The following is a 26,011-nucleotide window of genomic DNA, read 5'->3' on the forward strand; positions in this document are numbered from 1 at the left end:
TTTGGGCCGTACCACAACCTGTAGGGTCATCTGGGTCTGAAACGGGCACCAGCGACGCGGGAGCAGGGACTGACGCCCCTCTAGCAAAGCATCTGTGGTACATCCCAGACCCGGGGCTCTCCAAGGCCCCGCGCTTCCGAGCTCCGCGCAAACTCTGGCTTCTCTTGTACGACGGAGGTGGTTTGCTCTTCCGTTGCCCCGTGGCTTCAGCTCATCTTTGGCAGGAAGGCGAGGCTTCCGCCCGGCACAGGGGGTGAGCTGGAGCACCGTGCCCCCAAGCCTCTGGACAGCATTTGGAGGAGGGTGCTTCCCTAATCCCAACTTCGGGGAAACCCCTCATGGGCGTATTTGGAGCCTCCGGGCCCGGGGTGATATTTAGGGGGCGTCTGCTTTTGCGACCCTTAAGGGGTGCCGTTTGGGGACTTCGGGGTGGGATTTGGGAGTCTGTTTCGGGGAGCACCCCTCGGAGGCAGGGTTTGGGGGGCTTTGGGGAGATTCTTAGGGTCCGTGTATGGGCACCCTTGTCCGTGGAGCAGGATTTGGGTTATTCTTCAAGGGGAGAAGCAAAGCTTGAGGTTACTAAAGTCAAGGCGGGACTGGGGGAGGGCTTGTTTCAGGACGGGGTCCTGGTGACAGAACAATCGGGACCGACATGGCATTGTGGAGGTGTCAGGCCTTTGTGACCTCTGGTTTTGTGATGAGGTCCTCCCCGCGCCTGGAGGCTCAGGACTGCGAGACTGGACACGTCGGGGGCCCAGATGTTTCTAGGGAGAGGAGCCTCCCAGCTCAGGCTAGGGAAGGGACACCGGAGCCCAGCTCTTCCTGAGCTGACGCGGCGCCACCCGGCCTTTATTCATTATTCATAATAAGGTGGGGCTGTGGTAGGCGGCAGTTTTTTTGCCTCTTTCGCACCTGGTCCGCTGAAGGTTCTCGGCTTGTGAATTATTCACGAGGGGCGGATCAGCGTGCCGAAGGGACGTGCTGAAGGGGCGTTCTGAAGTCTGCCGCGCAAACGAGTTCATTGATGATTCGCAAAAGTTAAGTAGCACCCTGAGTTTTCAGTGGCTTTTCTAGGGGTTCCGTGCTTAATTCATGAGGAGCGTGGCTTTTGCAGCTTTGTCTGCGTGATCCGCGGTCAGCTTTCCCTTGCAGGTACCAGAGTTAAAACCTGGCGTCTAGCAAAGGGATGAGGCCTCCTACATTGTTCATTTCTTATGGCCTGGTAATCCCAGATAATCAGCCGGCTCTGGATTCAAATCCCATCGATCCTTTCCAGTTGTGTGATCTTTGGCAAATCGTTTTGTAAGCCTGAATAATGGGTATGAGGATAACGATAAGATTAGCTTACACTCGTTTAGCTACTTAGCGCATTTAATCTTCACGACAATCCTAGGAGGTAGGTCATTATTACCCCCACTTTATAGATAAGGAAACTGGGACACAGGAAGGCTAAGTAATTTGCCTAAGGTCACACAATCAGTGAGTGGCTGGGCCGGGATTCAAATTGGGGTCTAGTTCCGCAATCTGTAGTCTTAACCAGATGCCATAATGTCTCCCCTCCCCATTCCCCTGCGCCGCCATTTGATAGTACTACTACTACTAATATAACACTTAGCATGTGCCAGGCACTGGTCTAAGCCCTTTCTACTTATTTCTTCATTTAAACTCCATCGCAAGGTAAGTTGCTGTTATTCCTATTTTATGGATGGGGAAGCAGTGGCCCAAGTTGGGGGTTTCTCTAGTGGCTGAGTATTCATAACTAATTTTATATTAATGTAAATATATATTTACATATCTTAACATATTACTTTTATAACAGTGCCTTGTGCCAGCAATGTTCTAAGGCTCATCCCATAATTTATATTCTCCGATTTTCTTTTGTTTGAGACGGAGTTTCTCTCTTGTCGCCCAAGCTGGAGTGCAATGGCGCGATCTCGGCTGACTGCAACCTCTGCTTCCCGAGTTCAAGCGATTCTCCTGCCTCAGCCTCCCCAGTAGCTGGGATTACAGGCGCCCGCCACCATGCCCAGCTAATTTTTGTGTTTTTAGTAGAGACAGGGTTTCACCATCTTGGCCAGGCTGGTCTCCAATTCCTGACCTCAGGTGATCCACCCGCCTCGGCCTCCTAAAGTGCTGGGATTACAGGCGTCATCTGATTTTCATAATAACACATTACTATCCTCATTTTACGGTTGTGGAAACTGAGGCACCTGCCAAAGACATGTAGTGAGTTTGGGTTTGATTGGACCAAGGCAGCCCTTGTTCCTGAGGCGGGGAGAATGGAGGGAGGCGTGGAGAGGGGAGGTGGGGGCAGGGAGTACACGTCCCCTGGGTTTTCTGGTGGCACTGCAGTGACATCTTTCATTATTCATGAACAGGAAGGCGTGCTCACTTTGCCTTGGCTATAGCATCGTAATCCCTATTTGCTGGGCAGGGCAGTCTTGGGTGTTTCTTCGCCTTATGCATAATTCATAAATTGGGTGGAACCTTTCTTGACCTCTCTGAGTTTCCAGGTTGAGCTACTGCAGCAGCATAATTCATTATTCAGGACCTGGGAGAGTGTGTTTTCCCTGCAGCAGCCCCATTTCCCTGCTTACAGTGTATTAGATGCAGCAATAGGCGGGCGTGCCCCTTTTATTCCAACCCACTGGGCCTCATGCATTATTCATGAGTAAGTTGTGGCCTGGGTCTCCTTGGCTTCCGGGCCCCTGCAAGATCATCATTATTCATGAATGGGGGTGTGTGGCTTCCATGTTTTAACATCTGCTTTCTGGTTGCTGGTTGTTAGTCTACCAACCACTCAACTTCATGCATAACTTATAATCAGGAAGCATGGCCTTAACGGTTTTTCTTCGCTTCCTTGACAGCCTGGCTGCAACAATTCATTCATTAGTCACATTCCATGAGGCGTGGCCTCTGTTTTACCTGTTTTCGTTGTTACTGCCACAATGTCCACCAGGTGGTGCTGTTCCACTTCTAACCGAATGAATCGCAACCGAGTAGGGAACTTTATGTATGATTCATAAGTAGGCGCGGCCCGCTTGCATCCGGGTTTCTGGGGGTGGGGCCCAAGGTTTTGTTCCGGCCCCAGGCTCAGCGTCCGCCATCTTGTGTCGGCGGCTCGGCTGTAAGGAGGTGGCAGGGACAACCACAACGGCCGGGGGAGGAGAAGGCGGCAGCGGCGATTCTAGGCGGCCCAGGCGGCGGGGAGGAGGAGAAGGAGGAGGGTGGCGGCCGGGCTTGGCTTCGGCTCCTTGAGGAGTTGGCGGCGGCGCGACCCGGGGAACCGGCATTGGTAAAAAAACGTCCTTTCACTGCGCCTCGCCCTGGGCAGGGGTTTCGGGGAGGCACTGGAGGGCCCTGAGCCACGCTGCTGTCGGGGCGGGCCGCGGTGACTCGGGAGCCAGGAATCAGCGGAGTAGGGAGGGGGAGCGGATCCTGGGGCGGGGCCGACTTTCCCCGGCCAGGACCACTCCGGCTCCCTCTGGTTGCAAAATCTGACCTTGGAGTCGGACCCCCAGGATGTGCTTTTAGAGACTCACGCCCAACATCTCTAGTCTGGGACCTGACTCCGTCCCGAACCTTGTATCTCAGATCAGAACTCTTCCCCAGTCTCCAATAGAGATTTACGTGGAGCAGCATTGCTGATCAGAGCTCCTCACCATTGAATGCCGTTAAAGACCTGCCCCAGAATCTCCTTTGAGACACTTCCTAGCTTCTCAGTATTTGTCCTCAAGGCTTCCAGGACGGGCTAGATCTCGAAGGGGTCCATAGGCCCTTTATCTCTGTAAGAGAGTCCTCTTTAGCATTTTCCTTCAGACCCCCATCCCACACACATGCTAGCCGCGCTCAGAGCTTCCAGGGGTACTAGACCCTGTGAAAGGCCATTTGGGCCTGGCCTTTGTGTCGGGGACCCCTCTTCGCCACACGTCAGGTCTCCTAACCCCACCCTGGCCCTAGCATCTTCCATCAGAGACTCTGCCCAGTATTTCTACTCAGAGACCCCTCTTGCCATCTGCCTTGAGAGACTCTTCAATTCCTAGACTCTGTCCTTTGACACTTTCTCTACTTTTATGGAATTTCTCGCTTTTTATACTTCCAGTATTCAGAGACTACTGAGAGGCCTCAGCATCTTCCCCATCAGGCACCTTGAACCCCCAGAGCCTTCCAGTGCACCAGATACCAGGGAGGAACTGTTTGGATACATAATCCTCCATCAAAGAGCCCCTGCGAGCATCTGCTCTTGCAGACCCCGTTGGCTTCTAGCCCCTTCCATCAGAGACTCGCCTCCCCAACCCCACCCTAGACCCAGCCTCTGCCTTCAAAAACCAACCTGGGTTCTAGCTGCTTTTTTCACAGATCCCTTATCCTCACATCAGGCCTCAGAATCTGCCCTCAGATCCTTTCAAGGTCCCTAACGTCTGCAGTCAGGGGTTTTCAGCTTCTGCTTTCAGCCTCCTTGGACCCCAGGATCATTGTCAGATGTCCCTTCCCCCCACAGGCCTTCTTGTTTTCTTTTTCTTTTTTCCGAGACACAATTGTTTCCCTATGTCGTCCAGGCTGGAGTGCAGTGGCGCCATCTCAGCTAACTGCAACCTCCACCTCCTGGGTTCAAGCGATTCTCCTGCCTCAGCCTCCCGAGTAGCTGGGATTACAGGCATGCACCACCACGCCTGGCTAATTTTTTGTATTTTTAGTAGAGATGGGGTTTCACCATATTGCCCAGGCTGGTCTCGAACTCCTGACCTCAGGTGATCCACCTGCCTCGGCCTCCCAAAGTGCTGGGATTGCAGGCGTGAGCCACCGCGCCTGGCCATGGCCCTCTTGTTTTCTACTGCAGTAGAAAACCCTCTTCTCAGCATCTACCTCCAGCGCCTCCATGGGGTCCTACATAATTGGTCAGAGAAACCCAACCCCATTTGGGGACCTAGCCAGTGTTTGCTTACTAACCTTTTTAAGGCCTGAACTATCTGGGCCCAGCTTCCCGTTTCCACACCCTCAGAGCAGCTGTGATACCTAGCATGTCCTGTCAGAGATTGACACAGGGCCTTTGTGTTCCATTAGAAACCTCTCCCAGCCCCTCACCATCCACCCTCACAGCCTCCTGGGACTCTGTAGTAGGAATGTCAGATACACCTCTCCTCTTGCATGTCCCTATCTATTATTTTTGGTTAAAGATTTCTCTCTGCTACCAGCATCTGTCTCCAGAGTCCTCCAGAGCCTCAACATCCTCCTGATGGAGGTCACCTCTCCCCCCAGACCCCAACATCTTCCTGCTGCCTCCTCAGACTCTAGAATCCCCCACCCATTCCCTTTGCAGCTTCCATGGGGCCCAGCAACTGTCCTCCTACCTCCTTGCAGCCTTGGGGGCCTCCACTGCAATTTTTCAGCCTTTCTCCAAAAGATCCTTTTCCAGAGATCCGAATTTGAGTCTTTTCCTAATACCCTAGCCTAGTCCTTTCCCTCCCAGGACTTCTAACATCTCCTTTCCCATTTGTCTCAGAGCCTCCTTGCTCTTAGACACCCACTTCCTGATTCTCCTCTCACGTTCCCATGGACTTCTCAGTTAACCCCTCCCAGAAAGCTTGACATGCTCCAGCCCCCCTTCTCTATGCCCTAGCTTCTCCATCCTGCTAACCTGCCTCCTCTCACACCTCCAAGACTCCTCCCTCAAACCCTCTGGTTTGGGAATAGAGAATGCTTACGCTTGAAAATCTTCAGTTTGGAGACTCAGGTATGTTTAGAAACTAAGCCACAGCTCAGCTTTGCCAAACAGTTCACAGTGTGTATGTTATGGTGGGGGCCTGAGCAAATGTTGAGGTAGGAAGGGTGTAGATTGTTTTTCTGCTGGGGGTGGGGGATCTTTAGCTCCTCTGCAGAGTTTCTGTCCCAGACTCCTGCTTGCCTTGAGACAGGGCTGTTCCAAACCTTTGCAGTCAAAATCTACTTGAACAATCATCTGAAACTTCTTAGACTCTTGCTGCCTGCACTGGGGATCCAGAGGTGAAATGTCCAGATATTAAAGTGCTCTCTGGCCCTGGATCATCTCTAATTTATGGAGTGAGGAAATGGCATGTCCCAAACAAACTGACCAATGACAAGGCAAGGAGATAACTAAGTAATGGAGGCCACTACACGTGCCCAGGGAGGAACTCACATCCTCAGGTCAGTGAGTTCTGACCACAGACCTTGGCTTCTTTAACCCTGCCAGCAGCCCCTTGAAGACAGTTTCATTTGTCCCAGCTTTTGGAGAAAATGAGGCTCAGAGGAAATGAGATCTCTACCCCAGGTCAGTCAGAGAGTCAGTAAATGGAAAATATGGTTCACCTTTGTCTCTACTAACTCACCAAGCCTCTTGCTACCCAGGTTGGCTCTTAGCATTCTAAGCAATTCACCTGGCTATCTCAGGGGCTCCAGCCAGCCTGCTGCCTCCCCTCATCTCCCATTCCTTAGCCCTGTGGACTGGGCCCTGAGCCCAGGGGCATTTGGCAAACAGTCCCCCACCAGCTGCATGCCTCTGGGCGAGTGAATGGGGTTCTCTAAGCCTTTGTTTTCCCATTTGTGATTTGGGCATAGGGTTATCTGGGTCATGGGGATTGTTAAGATTAGACAAAGCCCTTTCCTCTTTGATTGACACACAGTATGCTCTTGGTAGATAGTAGGGAGCTCTTGTCATTGTGGTTGGTGCTAGTGACAAGTGCCAAGATGGAATCTTAGGTACATTGGGATACTTAGTGTCATAAAAGTCTCAGTGTGGGAGGACTTGTGTGAACAGAAGACTCAGTGCCTAGAGGAGCACTTGGGGTGAGGGGAAGTGATGCTGGGTCCTCCCATCTCCAGCATGTGGACCCAGTCACCCCCACCACCAGATTTCACTTCCACAGCAGGCTTTATTGTTCTGTCTCTGGGACCTAGCAGGTGACCCTGGGCAAGTTACTTCTCATTTGTCCGGCAAGGACGCTAAACTCTGCCTTGCTGGGTCAGGGTCATGGAGGGGATGAAATGTGATAACACGAGGAAGCAGCCTGGGCTTCAGAGGCAGTAGATCCTGGTCTGGTCCCAGCTCAGTGTGTGGGAACCTTGGTCACCGAACGTCCCTGAGTGAATTTTTTTCCATCACTTTAAAGTTGGGGGTATTATTGATAGCAGTCCAAACCCCACAGGAGTACCCTGAGGACAGAGTGAGACGAGGTTTAGAGAAGTGCTTACTATGGCATCTGGCACAAGGAGGACTCCTGATCAATCTAATACTCATTTATCATTGTGGTTAACCTGTTTAAGGGACTCCGCATGCAGATGAGGCTTGGGATGTGTTTGTTTTCTACCTTTTTGCAACCTCTTTTATTGGTCTGTGTCGGTTTTCCCCTCCCAAAGCTGGGGGCAGGGTTGGGCTTTATAAAACTTGAGCCCCTCTGGGGACTGGGTTCTCAGCAAGTTACCGCTCCTGCCATCATGCCACCCTGATGGATGTCCAAGCCTCACTTCCCTCCTGCACTCCCCGCTCCCGCCGCCGTCCCTGGGATTAAGGGAGAGGAGAATGGCTGCTTGTTACTGCCTACCTACTCTGTGCCAGGTTCTATGCTCTGTGTTATTTATCATCTCGATAACCCCATGGGGAAGGTAAGTGGTATTATCACCCCTGTTTCACAGGTGAGAAAACTGAGGCCTGTGGCGGTTAATTATTACTGTTAGTGCGTGGCAGGCTCAAGATTTGAAACCAGGTCTGTCCTGAATCCACATCCTTCCCCTGACCTCGACACAAGTACATTCTTGTCATTCCTTTCACTCCAGGATTGGAGTCTCTCCCTCATTATGCTGGGCTGGGAAGAAGCAAATGGCTTAGTGGTCAGCAGTGTGGATTTGCAAATCAGACCACCTGGGTTCAGATCTTAGGTCTGACAGCTGTGTTACCCTGGGCAAGTCCTCACCTTTCTGTGCCTGTCCCCTCTTTGCTGTAAAATGGGGGTACTAATACTTAAGTCTTCCCTTCCCCCACAGTTGCTACTAACAAACAGAAAAACGGTACCCATGTGCTCCAGGGTCACCTCTGACCTTCTTTTTTTCCTCCAGATGTCCAGCTCGCCGCTGTCCAAGAAACGTCGCGTGTCCGGGCCTGATCCAAAGCCGGGTTCTAACTGCTCCCCTGCCCAGTCCGTGTTGTCCGAAGTGCCCTCGGTGCCAACCAACGTGAGTGTCCTCTCCGTGGAGACTGGCAGACGAGGTGGTGGGTGGGAAAGTCTTTTGTATCACTGTCTGTCTATCCATGCTCCACTCCTGTGTGTCTCCCTAAACTTGTTCTTTTCCTCTATCCCTAGGGAATGGCCAAGAACGGCAGTGAAGCAGACATAGACGAGGGCCTTTACTCCCGGCAGCTGTAAGTGGGGCCAAGGCCGGGCTGAGGGGTGTGGAATGGGACATTGAGAGGATAAGGTTGGGTGGGGCAGGCCCTGACCTAGAGTACCCCCTAACCTGGCAGGTATGTGTTGGGCCATGAGGCAATGAAGCGGCTCCAGACATCCAGTGTCCTGGTATCAGGCCTGCGGGGCCTGGGCGTGGAGATCGCTAAGAACATCATCCTTGGTGGGGTCAAGGCTGTTACCCTACATGACCAGGGCACTGCCCAGTGGGCTGATCTTTCCTCCCAGGTACCTCTTCCTAGCACCCTTCCCCCTTTCCCCCTTCCCGAGGCACCACTGTTCCCGGTGCCACAGCCATTTCATCTTTTTCCCTACTGCACACCCTTACAGTTCTACCTGCGGGAGGAGGACATCGGTAAAAACCGGGCCGAGGTATCACAGCCCCGCCTCGCTGAGCTCAACAGCTATGTGCCTGTCACTGCCTACACTGGACCCCTCGTTGAGGACTTCCTTAGTGGTTTCCAGGTATCTTGGGGGTACTACCCAGCCTTCTGCCCAGTTTTCTCAGAGCCCATCTCTGGTTTATTCAGTAGTGTTCAATATTGATTTAATGGGTCGGCCTGAATGTCAGGTTTTGTGCTGGGGGACTAGAGTATGCAGGCAGCAGTTAGCCCCTGGCCCTGCCTTTTCTTCTTTTTTTTTTTTGAGACGGAGTCTTGCTCTGTCGCCCAAGCTAGAGTGCAGTGGTGCGATCTCGGCTCACTGCAAGCTACACCTCCTGGGTTCACGCCATTCTCCTGCCTCAGCCTCCCGAGTAGCTGGGACTACAGGTGCCCGCCACCACACCCGGCTAATTTTTTTTTGTATTTTTAGTAGAGACGGGGTTTCACTGTGTTAGCCAGGGTGGTCTCGATCTCCTGACCTTGTGATCCACCCGCCTCCGCCTCCCAAAGTTCTGGGATTACAGGTGTGAGCCACCGCACCCGGCCTGGCCCCGCCTTTTCAAGTGGGGAAGATGTGTACAGACAGTACAGCATAGTGGTTGTGGGCACAGACTGTAGAGCCATACTGCCTTGCTGCAGGCCTCCAGCCTTGGTAGTGTGACTTCAAGCAGGTTGTTTCATCTCCTGTACCTTTGTTTTCCTGTTTGTAGTCAGTGCGTGGTAGCAGCACTGACTTCATGGACTTTTTGTGAGGGTTAAACATGTGGAATTGCAGCTGGCATATAAGGACTGGATGGGTGTTTGTTAATTAAAAAGTCCAGGCCGGAAAGAGGTGCTCTGGAAGCTGAGAGTTGGCCCTGGAGTATCCCAGGTTGCCAGGGCACTGCAGCTAAATCCTGATGGAGGAGTAGGAGCTCACCCTGGTGGGGAAGGATGGACATTCAGGCAGAGAGCAAAATCCCAAAGATCATGGCGGAGCAGGCGTCGTCTTGAGAATTGGAAGCAGGTGGGTGTGGTAGGAGTGAGCTCAGACTTTGGCTGGAGACAGTTTTACTCCAGTGTCTCACAGGGCATGGCAGACAGACAGCAGCGGGTGTTTGTCAAATAAATGAGTCAGCTCTTCTCCAAACTCCGTCCTCCCAGCTACCTCTTCACCTTTCCTGGTATAGTCCAGGGGTTCATTTTCGACCCCCACAGAGTCTGATACACAGTAGGTGCTATGTGTTTGTGAAAGAGGCTGACCCAGCAAAGCCTGGATGTGTTTGTCTTGAGGACTGCCTGAGTCCTCCACACCAGCCCTCCATTTTTTCCCCTTCACCCCAATGCTGGGCCTGAGCCTCCATCTCTTCACAGGTGGTGGTGCTCACCAACACCCCCCTGGAGGACCAGCTGCGAGTGGGTGAGTTCTGTCACAACCGTGGCATCAAGCTGGTGGTGGCAGACACGCGGGGCCTGTTTGGGTGAGTGGCAGCCCACCTCCCTCCCTGTCCCCTTTTCCCCCAACTCCTACCAAGCCCAGGCCAAGACTCTAGGCTCTCCCTGCCCTCATCCCTTCTCAGCTACCCAGGTTTTGGGTTCTGTGTTTTCATCTCTCCCCATGTGGCACAAGTACCATCTTACATCCCAGCAGTGATAGGCTGAGTTTGCTCAGCAAGTTTTCACTACATCTTGAGGGACCCGTGGGACCTGTATGTGCATGGGACACAGGCACCAGCCCTATTGCTTCCCTCTACAGGCAGCTCTTCTGTGACTTTGGAGAGGAAATGATCCTCACAGATTCCAATGGGGAGCAGCCACTCAGTGCTATGGTTTCTATGGTTACCAAGGTAAGGAGACCAGCCCTAGGGTTCCTGGCAGGCAGGTGGGCTGCAGTAGTCCTTCCTGTCTGCTCTTGGTACCCTGGGCCTGTTTCTGAGACTCACTCTTCCTTTAACCAGGACAACCCCGGTGTGGTTACCTGCCTGGATGAGGCCCGACACGGGTTTGAGAGCGGGGACTTTGTCTCCTTTTCAGAAGTACAGGGCATGGTTGAACTCAACGGAAATCAGCCCATGGAGATCAAAGTCCTGGGTGAGCTGGGACCATGGGGGAAGCAGAGGGCAACTAGAAGATATGTTCCTGGGTTCTGGCCGGGGAGTTGAAGGGAGAAGACATGGCCCTTGGTTCAGAGTTGGGGAGACACATCCTGGTGTTTGAGATGAACTACAGACAATCCTGTGGGGTCCAATAAGAGCTGGTGGGCATGGGGGAGAGGTACTGTGTTTGAGCTATTCCTGGGAGAATGTGTCCCTGGTATCTGAGCTGAGTGGGGAAAAAGTCTCTGGTGTTTGAACAGGGCAGATCAGCGGATCTACTTATGTGTGAGCTGATTTGGATGGGAAGCAGAGAAGGTCTTCCCGTGTAGACTTGGAGCCAGGGACACAGGTTCTCGCGGGGTCTGAGCTGAGTCTGGGGCACAGGAGAGATGGTTTCTGATGTCCAAGTGGAGCCTGGAGCAGAGGGAAGACAGCTTCTGATGTCTGAGCTGAGTCGGGGCAGGAGGTTCCTTATCTTGCAGGGGTTGTGGATTTTAGGGAGAATGGGTAGACTGACAGCTCTCTTCCTGCCCTCTGTAGGTCCTTATACCTTTAGCATCTGTGACACCTCCAACTTCTCCGACTACATCCGTGGAGGCATCGTCAGTCAGGTCAAAGTACCTAAGAAGATTAGCTTTGTGAGTGTGTCGATGGGATCAGTGGGCTGTGGGGGGTGGTTCTAGGCATTCCCTAGTTCTCCATTCCTCTCTTCTGGTTCTGATGACCTCTCCCCCCGCCACAGAAATCCTTGGTGGCCTCACTGGCAGAACCTGACTTTGTGATGACGGACTTCGCCAAGTTTTCTCGCCCTGCCCAGCTGCACATTGGCTTCCAGGCCCTGCACCAGTTCTGTGCTCAGCATGGCCGGCCACCTCGGCCCCGCAATGAGGTGGGTGAGTGGGCGAGCCAGCCAGCGCAGACATGCCTGGCACTGCAGGCTCACCATGCCTCTCTGCCTGTCCACACTCCCTGCCCTCACTGTGGCCTGACAGATCCTCTCTTGGTTCTTTCTGGCCCACCAGGAGGATGCAGCAGAACTGGTAGCCTTAGCACAGGCTGTGAATGCTCGAGCCCTGCCAGCAGTGCAGCAAAATAACCTGGACGAGGACCTCATCCGGAAGCTGGCATATGTGGCTGCTGGGGATCTGGCACCCATAAACGCCTTCATTGGGGGCCTGGCTGCCCAGGAAGTCATGAAGGTCAGCACGGGTGGGGAGAGGCAGGATTGGGGTGGGCCAGGTGCCTCCATGACTCTGTCACTTGCTCTCTGTCTGTGTCAGGCCCCTGTTAACCACTGACCACCCCCTCTCTCCCTTCCCCTCTCCAGGCCTGCTCCGGGAAGTTCATGCCCATCATGCAGTGGCTATACTTTGATGCCCTTGAGTGTCTCCCTGAGGACAAAGAGGTCCTCACAGAGGACAAGTGCCTCCAGGTATGTGGGTGGGACCTGTGGGGAGGGCATCATTGGGGACATTTCTGGGGAGGCCTCTCTAACCCTCCTCCCTTTGCATTCCTTAGCGCCAGAACCGTTATGACGGGCAAGTGGCTGTGTTTGGCTCAGACCTGCAAGAGAAGCTGGGCAAGCAGAAGTATTTCCTGGTGAGTGGTCCCCTTGGATGTCTGCTCCCCTCATCTTGGCCTCTGGCCATCACCCCTGGGGCTTCCTTCGGCATCTCAATGCAACCGGTGGCGCATTCTCTTTGCCATTCTCCTTATCTTGAAGGGAAGCCCAGTGCATCCCTCGTTTCCCCCTCTGGTGCCTCCTTCCTCACATGACTACGTGTCATTTCTTAGAGTCCTGCAACCTGAAGATGTGGTGTTAGCCCCTCTCCCAGTCTCTCAGGGGAGTGAGGGGTGATGGGTAGCTTCACACTAACCTGCATCACCCTGACCAGCCTCTGCCTGTCTTCTTGGTTGCTTCTTAGGTGGGTGCGGGGGCCATTGGCTGTGAGCTGCTCAAGAACTTTGCCATGATTGGGCTGGGCTGCGGGGAGGGTGGAGAAATCATCGTTACAGACATGGACACCATTGAGAAGTCAAATCTGAATCGACAGTTTCTTTTCCGGCCCTGGGATGTCACGGTGAGTAGGGTAGGAGGTTGGGGCTTTGTCGTCTCACTTTCCTCCTTTTTCTTTTTTTTTTTTTTTTTTTTTGAGACGGAGTTTCGCTCTTGTTGCCCAGGCTGTAGTGCAGTGGCGTGATCTCTGGCCCACCACAACCTCTGCCTCCTGAGTTCAAGCGATTCTCCTGCCTCAGCCTCCTGAGTAGCTGGGACTACAGGCATGCGCCACCACGCCCGGCTGATTTTGCATTTTAAGTAGAGACAGGGTTTCTCCATGTTGGTCAGGCTGGTCTCGAATTCCCGACCTCAGGTGATCTGCCTGCTTCAGCCTCCCAAAGTGTTGGTATTACAGGCGTGAGCCACCACACCTCACCCCTCCTTTTTCTTGTTCCCATTCTTTCTGTCAGAGATCTTTCTGCCTCTGCCAGAAGCCCTTCTTTTTGGCCTTTCTTTCCCTCAGCTTCTGTTTTTTTTTTTTTTGCCTTAACCTCTTTTTAGTGCTGGTTGGGACGGTGTGTCTGGGGTCCTCAAAACTACTCTCAAGCTCAATTCACCTAGAGTACTCACAGGACTCAGCATATAGTCGTGCTTGTGGCTACGATTTATTACAGCAAAAGGATACAGACCAAAATCAGCAAAGGGAAAAGGCTGGTGCAAGTTTCTAGGAGTCTTCTCCCAGCGGGAGTTAAACAAGGCGGCCTTTATTTCCCCAGTAGCAACAGTAACTACAGAAATAACAGCAACAAGGTGTAACAAGACATGAAATGTTGCCAACCAGGGAAGCTTGTTAGACTCAGCACCACCTCTTTTACTTGGGGCTGGTCATGTAGGCGCCCCCTTCCTGGCACATACCAAAATTTCCAGACTCCCAGAAGGAAAGGTGTTCAGCATAAACTGTATTGTTTGCATGAACGGTTTAGGCACAGTGAACCACTGATACCAGGTAGGGAGCGGTGGGAACCTTCCTGAATTCCAAGTTCCCAGACACCAGCCAAGGAGCCGACCTCGGAAGCAGGCCTTTCCAAGGGTTGTAGTTTCAGTCTCCTAGGCTTACACTTCTCTGCACATATGGAAACTGGGTTGGTTATGCAGGGTTCTCTGAGAAGCCTTCTGTAAGGAGCAGTGTCATTTTTGCTTACCCAGGATTTATTCCCCCTTTTATTTCATTTATTCACCAGATAGTTTTAGTACTGTTTTAGGTATTGGGGATATACCAAGGAATAAAACAAGATTCCTGGAGGGAGAGGGGAACGGACAGCAAACAATAGACACAATACGATCGTGAGGTATATAATTAATGTTGGTGATGAGTGCTCCTCAAAGGAAACAACTAAAACCAGACAAGGGAAGTCGGGGTGTCGGGGAGAATGGTTTGTACTATTGATGACAATGGTTAAGGAAGGCCTGAGTTCTGCAAAGACCTCAAGGATATGAGGGACTAGAGTGCCCTCTGCTGTGGAAGAGCCTGCGCAAAGATCCTGAGGTGGGAGGGGTCAGGGAGCCAACTCATTTTACGGTAAGTGGAGGTGGGATCCAGGGGAGGATTCTGAGCAGAGGAGGGACGTGGCCCAATTTGGGCTTTGAAAGGATCCTGCTTGTCTGTGTGCCAGCATCCTGGTGGTGGTTGGGGGAGTCTGCATCAATCCTGGGTGCTATTACCTGAAAAAATAGCAGGTGTTAGACAAAAGAACAGATGTCTGGCCCATTGTCTCCAGTCTGTTCCTGTCCACAGCTTCCCTTTATGCTGAGCCCCTGCCACATGCATCATCATCCTGGCCATGTGGCATTGTCACAGACCGTCTCTCCTGCTAGCCTCCTAACTCAGGGCCTGGGTCTTCCCCAGCATTAAGTAAATCAGTCTCAGGCAGACAGCCCTTTATAGGTGTTTGGGCCAGGTGTGGTGGCTCACGCCTGTAATCCCAGCTCTTTGTGGGGCCGAGGTCTTTGAGCTCAGGAGTTCAAGACCAGCCTGGGCAGCATGACAAAACCCTGTCTCTACCAAAAATACAAAAATTAGCCACGCATGGTGGCACACACCTGTGGTCCCAGCTACTCGGGAGGCTGAGGTGGGAGGATCGCTGGAGCCTGGGAAGTTGAGGCTGCAGTGAGCCGTGATCACGCCACTGCATTCCAGCCTGTGTGATGGAGAGAGACCCTGTCTCAAAAAAAATAAAGATGTTTGTTGGGTGAATGCACAAATAAGTGAGCTTTGTTCCCCCATCCCCACCCTGGAACTGCACTTTCTTAACCCTTTAGAAGTTAAAGTCTGACACGGCTGCTGCAGCTGTGCGCCAAATGAATCCACATATCCGGGTGACAAGCCACCAGAACCGTGTGGGTCCTGACACGGAGCGCATCTATGATGACGATTTTTTCCAAAACCTAGATGGCGTGGCCAATGCCCTGGACAACGTGGATGCCCGTGAGTTTGGAGGCGGGTGAGGTGGTCAAGGGCAAAATTGTGTGTGTTTCGGTGTGTATATACCAAGAGGGGTGTCTGTCTTTCTGTCCTCTCCTGATGTTTCTTTCCCAGCTCTCGCTTTGTCCTCCCCACAGGCATGTACATGGACCGCCGCTGTGTCTACTACCGGAAGCCACTGCTGGAGTCAGGCACACTGGGCACCAAAGGCAATGTGCAGGTGGTGATCCCCTTCCTGACAGAGTCGTACAGTTCCAGCCAGGACCCACCTGAGAAGTCCATCCCCATCTGTACCCTGAAGAACTTCCCTAATGCCATCGAGCACACCCTGCAGGTGATAAGCTGTGGGAGAAGGGAAAGAGGCCAGGCATCTGGCCAGGCTGCTGCCTCTCCGCCCCCAGGCCCTTGCCTTGCCTTCAGATGTTGCATGCCTAAGTGTAAGATGTGCCTTTTCTCCAAACCTCCCTCCCTCACTTCCCACCAGGCAGCCTAGGTTTCTAGAATGACTCATTCTTTTTTCACTTTTATTTTGATTTTTTTTTCAACACATAGACAAATATTAAGAATATTATGATGAATACTCAAATACCATTCCTCACCTAAATTTAACAATTCTTAATGTTTTGCCACATTTTCTTCTTAGATTTATGTAGATTTTTCTTCTTTGTGCTTAAATGTGTCACAGACATCACAACCCTTTACTCCCTACTATTTCAGTGCCTCTGCCAAGTGAGGATATGTTGCTGTAGAGCAGGGTTTCTTAGCTTCAGCACTACTGACATTTGGGGCTGGTTATTTATTTGTCATGGGAGAGGGGATGCCCTGTGCACTGTAGGATGTTTCTCAGCATTCCTGACTTCTGCCCACTAGATGCCAATAGCACTCTCCCTCCATCATGACATCTCAAAATGTCTCCAGACATTGCCAGATGTCCCCAGGGGTGCCACATCACTCCCAATTGAGAACTACTTCTGCCTAACAGAAACATCATTTTCATGCTCAGCAAAATTAACAATCATTCTTACCATCTCTTCTAGTTATTTATTTGTCTCTAATGGTCCATATTCAGGTTTTCCCCAGCTGTCACTCAAAATGAGTTTAACAGCTGGTTTGTCAGGATGATTCTGTGTGTATGGTGCATTTATCTACAGAACAGTGCATATATTATCTAGCTCAGGGGTGTCCAATCATTTGGCTTCCCTGGGCCACATTGGAAGAAGAATTGTCTCGGGCCACACATAAAATATACTAATACTAACGATAGCTGATGAGCTGAAAAAATAAAAGAAAAAAAGATCCGTGCATAAATCTCATAATGTCTTAAGAAAATTTACAAATTTGTGTTGGGCAGCATTCAAAGTCATCCTGGGCTGCATATGGGCCACAGGTTAGACAAGCTTGATCTAGCTGAAGTTTTACAAAGTGAACACACAGGTGACCACCACCTGGGCCAAGAAACAGAACCTAGGGATTACCATTGTGCTGTCAGAATAATTCTTAGTGCAGTGTTTGAGGCCAAACCATTTAGAATAGTAGGAGTATGAGGGTGGGAACAAAATAGGGAAGGGAAAAAAAAAAAAAAAACAGTTCCATCTGTCACTTTCTGCCTTCTGACACTGCAGTTCCAGAGCGGGTATGTTTGTATTTGTGCACCAACCACAGTCTTGCTAGGTCATGTGTAACCTTGAACTTAACCTCTCTGTACCGCAGATTCCTGTTCTGTAAAATGGGAATGACAGCATCTACCTCACAGGACTATTGTGAACCACTTGGCATTTACTGTGTGCCTGGCACTGTTTTAACCAAGCTTTAAATATATATGTATTTGCTCATTTCTTCCTAGCAACCCCATGAAGGTAGGTATCACTGTTGTAACACCTGTTTTAGAGACAAGGCACAGAGGTAAAGATGTTATCCTGTGTGCCTGAAGTCACAAAACTAGGTAATACGTGGCATAGCTGGAATCTGAACCTGAATTTCTAACATCTGTACACTCCAAACCACCTCGCTAATGACTGCGAACTGTCCTAGGAATTCTCAGAGGCCAGAAGCTCTGTCTTGTTTGCTATTTTATTTTTTGAGACAGGTCTCATTCTGCCATTCAGGCTGAAGTGTATTGGCACAATCATAGCTCACTGCAACCTTCCAACTCCTGGGAAGTGTCTGTACGTGTGTGTGTGTGTGTGTGTGTAAGTGTCTGTGTACGTGTAAGTGTCTGTGTGTACGTGTGTGTGTGTGTGTGTGCGCACGCGTGCCCGTTACGTTGACCAGGCTGGTTGTAAACTCCTGGGCTCAAGTGATCCACCTGCCTCAGCCTCCAAAAGTGCTGGGATTACATGTGTAAGCCTCTGTGTCTGGCCTCTGTCTTGTTTTCTGCCAAGTCCTCAGGGCCTGGATAGGGATCATTGTTGGTTTGGTCTGAGTTTTTTGTGTTTTAAAAAACTGTGGTAAGATATACCTAATTGAAGTTTTTATTTTTTATGGAGGCATAACATATCTAGAATAAGGTACACAGATTTTTTTTTTTTTTTTTTTGAGGTGGAGTTTTGCTCATGTTGCCCAGGTTGGAGTGCAGTGGCACAGTCTCGGCTCACTGCAGCCTCCGCCTCCCAGGTTCAAGCGATTCTCCTGCCTCAGCCTTCCAAAGTGCTGGGAATACAGGCGTGAGCCACCTCGCCTGGCACTCAGATCTTAATACATTTTTAGGCTGGGCATGGCGGCTGACACCTATAATCTCAGCACTCAGGAGGCCAAGGAGTGAGGTTTGTTTGAGCCCAGGAGTTCAAGACCAGCCTAGGCAACATAGCAAGACCCTGTCTCTACAACAAATCTTAAAAATTAGCCGGGTGTGGTGGCATGTGCCTGCGGTCCCAGCTACTCGGGAGGCTGAGGTGGGAGGATCGTTTCAACCTGGGAGGTCAAGGCTGCTGTGAGCCGTGATTGCATCGCTGCACTCCAGCTTGGGTGACAGTGTGAGACTTTGTCTCAAACAACAAAACAAAACAGTTTTCCACATATACAGCACTATTGTAACCACTGCCCAAATCAACTTCATTGGTTTTTCTTTTCTTTTTTTTTTTTTTGAGACGGAGTCTTCCTCTGTCACCCAGGCTGGAGTGCAATGGCATGATCTCGGCTCACTGCAACCTCCGCCTCCCGGGTTCAAGAGATTTCCTGCCTCAGCCTCCCGAGTAACTGGGATTACAGGCATCTGCCACCACGCCCAGCTAATTTTTGTATTTTTAGTAGAGATGGGGTTTCACCATGTTGGTCAGGCTGGTCTCGAACCCTTGACCTCAGGTGATCCATCTGCCTTAGCCTCCCAAAGTGCTGGGATTACAGGTGTGAGCTACTGTGCCTGGCCTGGTTTTTCAATTGAGGTGGGGGAATGGGGAAGGCTAGAGGGCTTCCCCACTTCCAGAGTAGCTGTGCGCCTTGTACTTGGTTTATTCACTGATGGTCCTTCTAATAATGCCTGCGGAAACCCATTTTGTCAACTGTGGCCACATGTAATCTGTTTGCTCTGTCTGCAGTGGGCTCGGGATGAGTTTGAAGGCCTCTTCAAGCAGCCAGCAGAAAATGTCAACCAGTACCTCACGTGAGTAACTCGAGTGCCCTCTCGCCCTGTCCCTGTCCCTGTCCACCAGCCAAGGCATCCCGGCTGCTTTCCTCATCACAGTAACACTTGGCACCAGGCATACTTTTCACATGAATGAGTGGCTGTTGGGGCCTCATGTTGTTTGGGGTCGGAACTAGTTTTCCATGGAGAAAGTAAGATTGCTCTGGAGCCCACTCTTGAGGCAGACATGTAATCCTATCCTCTGTCCTCTTCGATTCCTGATAGAGACCCCAAGTTTGTGGAGCGAACACTGCGGCTGGCAGGCACCCAGCCCTTGGAGGTGCTGGAGGCTGTGCAGCGCAGCCTGGTGCTGCAGCGACCACAGACCTGGGCTGACTGCGTGACCTGGGCCTGCCACCACTGGCACACCCAGTACTCGAACAACATCCGGCAGCTGCTGCACAACTTCCCTCCTGACCAGGTAATGCCCAGTTGTTGGGTCCATTTGGCAGAATGTGTTTCCCTGAAATGGGAGCCTGCAGTGTGGGTCCTCCCACTGCGGAGTCCAGCTGTGGCAGGTGCCCTGAGGCATGGGGATCTGAGAAGAGTGATTGACCCTGACCTGCTTTTTCCTCACCCTAGTTCCTTTGAGCAAAGAGGCTTGGTTGCTGTTTCCCTTGACTGTGGTGTGGGCTGCGTCATACCTGATTCCCAGTCAGGGCTGTAGGGATTATGGGGGAGAAATTCTGGAGTTAAGAGCACAGGAATCAATATGGGTTCAAATCCAAACTCTACTTGAACTTAGGCAAATCACGTAACTTCTCTCTGTACCTCAGTTTCCTCGTCTGTGAAGTAGAAATAATAGTGATCTATCTCATGGGGGGTTTGGGGAGGATTAACTGGTATTTATTAATATGAAGTTAGTACAATGCCTGGTAATCCATGAGAGTTTGTTAAATGATGGGCTGTCTAGCACAAAATGACTACCCAGTGATTGGTAATTGTTCTCTCAGCCAGATCTCTGGTTCAACCTGTGGGACCCTACAGTTGAGGTATTTTGTGATTGGCTCCAGTCCCCATCGAGTGCCCAACCCAAGATAGTGAATTGGGGGCACATCTGGGGCCTAGGTGAAGTGTGAAGATTGTCAGAGAGGCCTTCACTCTCAGGTCCTGTTCTCAAAAATCTCTCCATCCCTTAGCTCACAAGCTCAGGAGCGCCGTTCTGGTCTGGGCCCAAACGCTGTCCACACCCGCTCACCTTTGATGTCAACAATGTAAGTCTCCTTTCTAGGGTCTTCTGGGGTCAGGTGGAGGGTGAATAGGTGGGAAGGAGGTGGCGGCTCCCCACTTGAGGGCTGATGTGCTCACCCTTCCCTGCCCTGCCTTCTCCTAGCCCCTGCATCTGGACTATGTGATGGCTGCTGCCAACCTGTTTGCCCAGACCTACGGGCTGACAGGCTCTCAGGACCGAGCTGCTGTGGCCACACTCCTGCAGTCTGTGCAGGTCCCCGAATTCACCCCCAAGTCTGGCGTCAAGATCCATGTTTCTGACCAGGAGCTGCAGAGCGCCAATGCCTCTGTTGGTGAGGGTGTTTGGCCAGTTGGCCAGGAGTCACCCCCACATGTCCCCGGCCTAGTCCAGCCTCCCCACCAGTCCTCTACCCCTGGTTCTGCTCTGCTCTGTGACCCCAGGCCTGAGGTTTACCCACACCTTCCTTTGAGCCTCCCTTTGACATGAAGAGGGTAGGTTGGGGCAAATTATCTCCCTCCCTCCTCCTCCTTCCCACTCTCTGGCCCTCAGGAGAACTTGCTGTTTTACTCTTGCTCTGTGTATTTCCCTTAGTTTTGTTCTTTCTTCTGTTTCTTCTTGATCTGTTCATCTAGGAGGTATGATCTCTACCAGCAGTCTCTCTCCCTTGATACTTTCCTGCCTTGTCTCCTTCCAGATCCGCCCCCATCTGTACATCTACCTGCATGTTTCTCTGTGCATCTTCACCCTCCATAGTTTGGGGCTGCGGTTTACTGACATCCCCACCCCACCCCATCTGCATATTTTTTCACCACCCCTCCCTTCTGTATATGATGCTTCTGTAGCTCTGTAACACCCCCTACATTTACCTTCCTTATATCTCCTCCATCTTCCTCTCCATAGATCTCCTCCCATTTCCCCTTCCATGGTCCCCATCTTCTTTCTGAAATGTCTACTCCTTCATGTTCCTTTATGTATGTCTTCCAATCTTTCCTTCCATAGCTCTCATCACCTTCATATATTTCTTCCATCTTTCTCCTCCCACCTGCCTCGCCCTCTGTATATACCCCCACTCTCCCCCTTTTATATCTTCTCCATCTCCCCCCATATCTTTCCTCTATGTCCACATCTGTGTATTCCCCCCAACTTCCCCTCCATATATCTTTTTTACTCCCCTTTTCCTCCCTGTATCCTCTGTGTTCCCCCCATCTTGCTCTACATCATTCTTCCCAAGATCTTTACGTCTCCCATCTTGATCTCTCCATCTCCACTTTCTCCTAACATTTTCATTTCCGTTCCTTAGTGTCTCTAGAGAGATCGTTCTTGATAGCCTCAGCTCTTTTTCTGTGTTTTTCAGGTTTGTATTCTGCTCTGCTCTACCTCTCCTCCTTGCCCCTTTTCTCTCCCAGGATGTCTCTCCTTTCCAAATCCTTTTTGTACCTGAATACCTTTTGCCCCACCCTGGGCTCTCATTTCCATCTCAGACCTTAGCCTGGGATCTAAAGGGCTGACAGTGTCCCTTTCTTTATGCAGATGACAGTCGTCTAGAAGAGCTCAAAGCCACTCTGCCCAGCCCAGACAAGCTCCCTGGATTCAAGATGTACCCCATTGACTTTGAGAAGGTACGGGGTGGGGCTCAGGACAGGGAAGGAGGATTGGCAAAGCATAGACAGGCTGGAGAAAACAGGAGTATCTGGAGCCAGCCCCGGGCCTTTGTGGGGATCAGATTGTGGGCCTGCCACATGGCTCTGAATGAGTAGGTGTTCCCAGCCATCTCTTTGTGATCTGGGAGAGTCCAGCAGGCAGTTGCAGTGGAGGATACACATCTTCTTTATCTGATCCTCTCCCCACTGCCTTCACACCCTCCCCACTCATAACAGGATGATGACAGCAACTTTCATATGGATTTCATCGTGGCTGCATCCAACCTCCGGGCAGAAAACTATGACATTCCTCCTGCAGACCGGCACAAGGTGAGGGGAATCTAGATCTGATGTTCCGCCCTCCTCCAGGTTTGAGTTACCCACACTTAGCCCCTCTGTAGACCCTGAGGCTCTTGTACTTAACTACCACCTTCTTTTGTCCCTTCTGTCTCTCAGAGCAAGCTGATTGCAGGGAAGATCATCCCAGCCATTGCCACGACCACAGCAGCCGTGGTTGGCCTTGTGTGTCTGGAGCTGTACAAGGTTGTGCAGGGGCACCGACAGCTTGACTCCTACAAGAATGGTTTCCTCAACTTGGCCCTGCCTTTCTTTGGTTTCTCTGAACCCCTTGCCGCACCACGTCACCAGGTGGGGGCCTGCATCCGAAGCAGGGTTTGGGTGGGGTGTATCTGTGTAGATCTGGTTCTGATTCACGTCATACCCTGTCACCAGGTGAGGGTTTCTGTCTGTGTACCTACCCTTTTTGTGTATCCTTTTTCACTTATTCATTAATCACATTATTTGAGTACGTGCGAAAAGATGGGATATTTGAATTGTGCCCTGGGAGATTATTAGTAACTACACAATAATGGCAGCCAAAATTTATTGGACGCTTCCTACACTTAAGTGCTTTGCTTGCTTCATTAATGAATTCACTCAAATATTTATTGAGCACCTTTTGTGTGCAGGTACTCTTCTAAGTTATGTTCCTCAAGTAGATTATATAAATAACCTATTAAATGATTTTGGAATCAAAAAAGGATAAAAAGAGGCCGGGCGCGGTGGCTCACGCCTGTAATCCCAGCACTTTGGGAGGCCGAGGCACATGGATCACTTGAAGTCAGGAGTTTGAGACCAGCCTGGCCAACATGATGAAACCCTGTCTCTACTAAAAATACAAAAAATTAGCCAGGCGTAGTGGTAGGCACCTGTAATCCCAGCTACTCGGGAGGCTGAGGCAAGAGAATCACTTGAACCCGGGAGGCGGAGGTTGCAGTGAGCCAAGATGGCGCCATTGCACTCCCGCCTGGGTGACAGAGCGAGACTGCATCTCAAAAAAAAAAAAGATAAAGAGGACTTGAGAATACCAGGGGGCGAGGGGATGTATTTGAGATTTTGTGTAGGATGGTCAGAAAAGGCCTTGCTGAAAAGATGACATTTGAGATCAGACTTGGAGGATGTAAGGGGACAAACCGTGCAGGCTTGGTGGCGAGTGGGGACACATTCCAGGCAGAGGGACCAGTTCTTGAAAGGGTACCAAGATAGGGGTGTGCCTGGCAAGTTGGAGGAATTCAAAGTCCCCAGAGTGAGTGTGAGATTGAGGAGGGGTAGGAGATGAGAAGAAAACAGAATTTCATTGCTTAGGGTGAGATAGGAGCCACAAGAGGATTTCGAACAAAAGAGGATTGTGATCTGACTGAACACGTCTGCATGGGGGTGGGGGGGATGGAGACAGATGGGGGCTGGACCCTCTGGGATGGTCTCCATCTTACACTCCCCTCTTTGTCTTGCAGTACTATAACCAAGAGTGGACATTGTGGGATCGCTTTGAGGTACAAGGGCTGCAGCCTAATGGTGAGGAGATGACCCTCAAACAGTTCCTCGACTATTTTAAGGTAAGGCCCCTCCCTTACTCTGTCACCCCACCTCAGGGGGCGAGGTGTACACGGTGACTTGCTGGCCTGTCCACCTCCATGACCCTGCTGTTCCCCCTCCCTCTCCAGACAGAGCACAAATTAGAGATCACCATGCTGTCCCAGGGCGTGTCCATGCTCTATTCCTTCTTCATGCCAGCTGCCAAGCTCAAGGAACGGTTGGATCAGCCGTGAGTTGGACACTGGCCAGGCTAGGGGAGGCCCTGTATGGGTTGGGGAGCCTCATCATCCAGCTGTCCCACTCCAGTTCACTGCCCCCACCTACCTGCCCATCCTCTCTTGCTTTCTGCCCTCCTGACCCTATACTCCCATCCCCCTATCCCCAGGATGACAGAGATTGTGAGCCGTGTGTCGAAGCGAAAGCTGGGCCGCCACGTGCGGGCGCTGGTGCTTGAGCTGTGCTGTAACGACGAGAGCGGCGAGGATGTCGAGGTTCCCTATGTCCGATACACCATCCGCTGACCCCGTCTGCTCCTCTAGGCTGGCCCCTTGTCCACCCCTCTCCACACCCCTTCCAGCCCAGGGTTCCCATTTGGCTTCTGGCAGTGGCCCAACTAGCCAAGTCTGGTGTTCCCTCATCATCCCCCTACCTGAACCCCTCTTGCCACTGCCTTCTACCTTGTTTGAAACCTGAATCCTAATAAAGAATTAATAACTCCCACATCGCCTGCCCTGCTGGTTCCAGGGAAGGAAGGGACTTCCTGGAGCTGTCTGGTTCAGATGATAACTCAGAGGGCTCAACCCCACCACACCTGCCAGTTTTCTGGACAAAGAAAATGTAATTGCCACCTCTTCCTGCCCTCTCTGCCTAGGAAGAGATGGAGGCACCAGTGAGGCCATAGTGAGCAGGTACTTGGGTCCATGTGACTGTTAATTTGAGCTGGGTTCAATTCTCACCTTCTCCATGTCCTAACTCCTTGCTCTGTGAAGAGGAAAGTTACGGTGACCAGGCCGCTAGGGCATGGCCAGCATGCCTTATGTCCTTAGGGCAGATCCCCTCCCACCTGGCTCAAAGCACTCAGACCCTGGGCAGCCTTTTGTGGTCATGGTTCCCAGCACCAGGAATGCCTGTGCTGCTCTTAGTTCAATTTCCTTGCTGCAGGGGTGTCTTAAACAGCTCTGCCGAATGCCAGTGCCTGCAGGCATACTTTGCGATTTTTATGGAAATACCTTGAGAACATCTGTAGAGGAAAAGCCCGTTGCTTGCCTTACGCTTCCCCCGCCCCTGCCGCCGCCCCAGCCCCAGGTCTGCCTGTATTCCCCTTGAGGATCTTCAGCCTCCTACTTTGGAGAAGACAGCTGGCTGTGGGGACTGAGGGGCGTTCATCGCTTAGAGCAGGTAGCAGGAGGCCTAACACCAGCCCCACCAGGACTGCAGAGTTACCGTGCTCTGTCCTTGGTCTTGGCTGAGTGCTCCAGACAATTGAAAGCACCAGTCTGGCCACTGCTACATCTTTGCCTTCTATTGTACTGGCTCCTGGTGCCTGAGGAGTCCATTCATACTTCTGTTCCTCAACTAACCAATAATTTATCTACCTTACTTAGAAACAAGATCCCTCACTCTTCTACTCAAACCTGAGTGTAAGGAATAGCTCAACCTGTTCTGAACTGGCTTGATTCCCATCACAGCCTGTGCCCACATCTGCTGCCTCCTGGGCCAGTAGTTCCTGGTCCTGGGCACAGTATATGCCCTTGTCCACCTCCTTCTGATCATTTTATTTTCTTGGCCTGCTCTGCTTGGGTGACCTTATCCTTCCACAGTTTCTTCTTCCCCACTAGGACATTGAGGACAGGCATTTTCCCTTTGGTATCTAGTGGTGATACTGTCAAATGGAAAGTTTTTCCCACCACAGGAACTTTCCCATTATTGCTCTAGAGTACCCTAGACACTCCACACCGCAGTCCACTGGCCACACCACTACAGCAGCTGAGGCTTGAACACAACTGTTGTCTTCTTTCTCCAGTATGCCAGCTCCTTTGCGGATACTCTATAGACACCTTGTTCACTGCACCTCCCCCATTACGGCTCCATGTCTTCCCCACCACAACTCCTGGATCTCCTTGACACCTTATTCGTGCCTGACACCCTTCTCCATCAAAACAAGCTTTTGAGTCATGCATGAATCCTGGTTGCATCTTAGTTGTTCCCCCTCCACCTCATTCCATTTTACTTCTGCGGTTTGTCTACCATTGTAACACCAGCCAGATGGGAGATCAGGGCTTAGCAGGCGGGGGTTGCGTCATTGCACCGAGCCCCCTGCACCCAGCAG

General features: G+C 51.5%; 1 protein-coding gene across 9 annotated transcripts; it reads left to right on the top strand.

The window, feature by feature from the left end:
* UBA1 (ubiquitin like modifier activating enzyme 1) lies at positions 1–24,402 on the top strand. 9 transcript variants are annotated; one of them, XM_063804493.1, is made up of 29 exons: positions 3,111–3,295; positions 5,621–5,734; positions 6,212–6,289; positions 7,574–7,620; positions 8,071–8,187; positions 8,316–8,374; positions 8,477–8,645; positions 8,748–8,882; positions 10,154–10,260; positions 10,536–10,626; positions 10,738–10,870; positions 11,416–11,513; positions 11,618–11,764; positions 11,898–12,074; positions 12,203–12,307; positions 12,394–12,474; positions 12,801–12,956; positions 15,194–15,359; positions 15,494–15,690; positions 18,890–18,954; positions 19,201–19,396; positions 20,115–20,189; positions 20,309–20,498; positions 21,698–21,786; positions 22,045–22,137; positions 22,264–22,455; positions 23,601–23,702; positions 23,811–23,911; positions 24,068–24,402. In XM_063804493.1, exons 3-29 carry the CDS (start codon positions 6,256–6,258, stop codon positions 24,201–24,203), a joined length of 3,258 nt encoding a protein of 1,085 aa, XP_063660563.1. In that variant the 5' UTR covers positions 3,111–3,295; positions 5,621–5,734; positions 6,212–6,255; the 3' UTR covers positions 24,204–24,402. The 9 variants fall into 9 exon arrangements, 8 of the variants coding, with proteins under 8 accessions (XP_016798182.1, XP_016798181.1, XP_016798180.1 ...); XM_063804492.1 differs by lacking the exon at positions 5,621–5,734 and having other exon boundaries at positions 3,106–3,295; XM_016942691.4 differs by lacking the exons at positions 5,621–5,734; positions 7,574–7,620 and having other exon boundaries at positions 3,079–3,295.
* The last annotated feature ends 1,609 nt before the right edge of the window (positions 24,403–26,011 follow it).

This window comes from Pan troglodytes, chromosome X, assembly GCF_028858775.2.
Source record: "Pan troglodytes isolate AG18354 chromosome X, NHGRI_mPanTro3-v2.0_pri, whole genome shotgun sequence".
Classification (NCBI taxonomy): Eukaryota; Metazoa; Chordata; class Mammalia; order Primates; family Hominidae; genus Pan; species Pan troglodytes.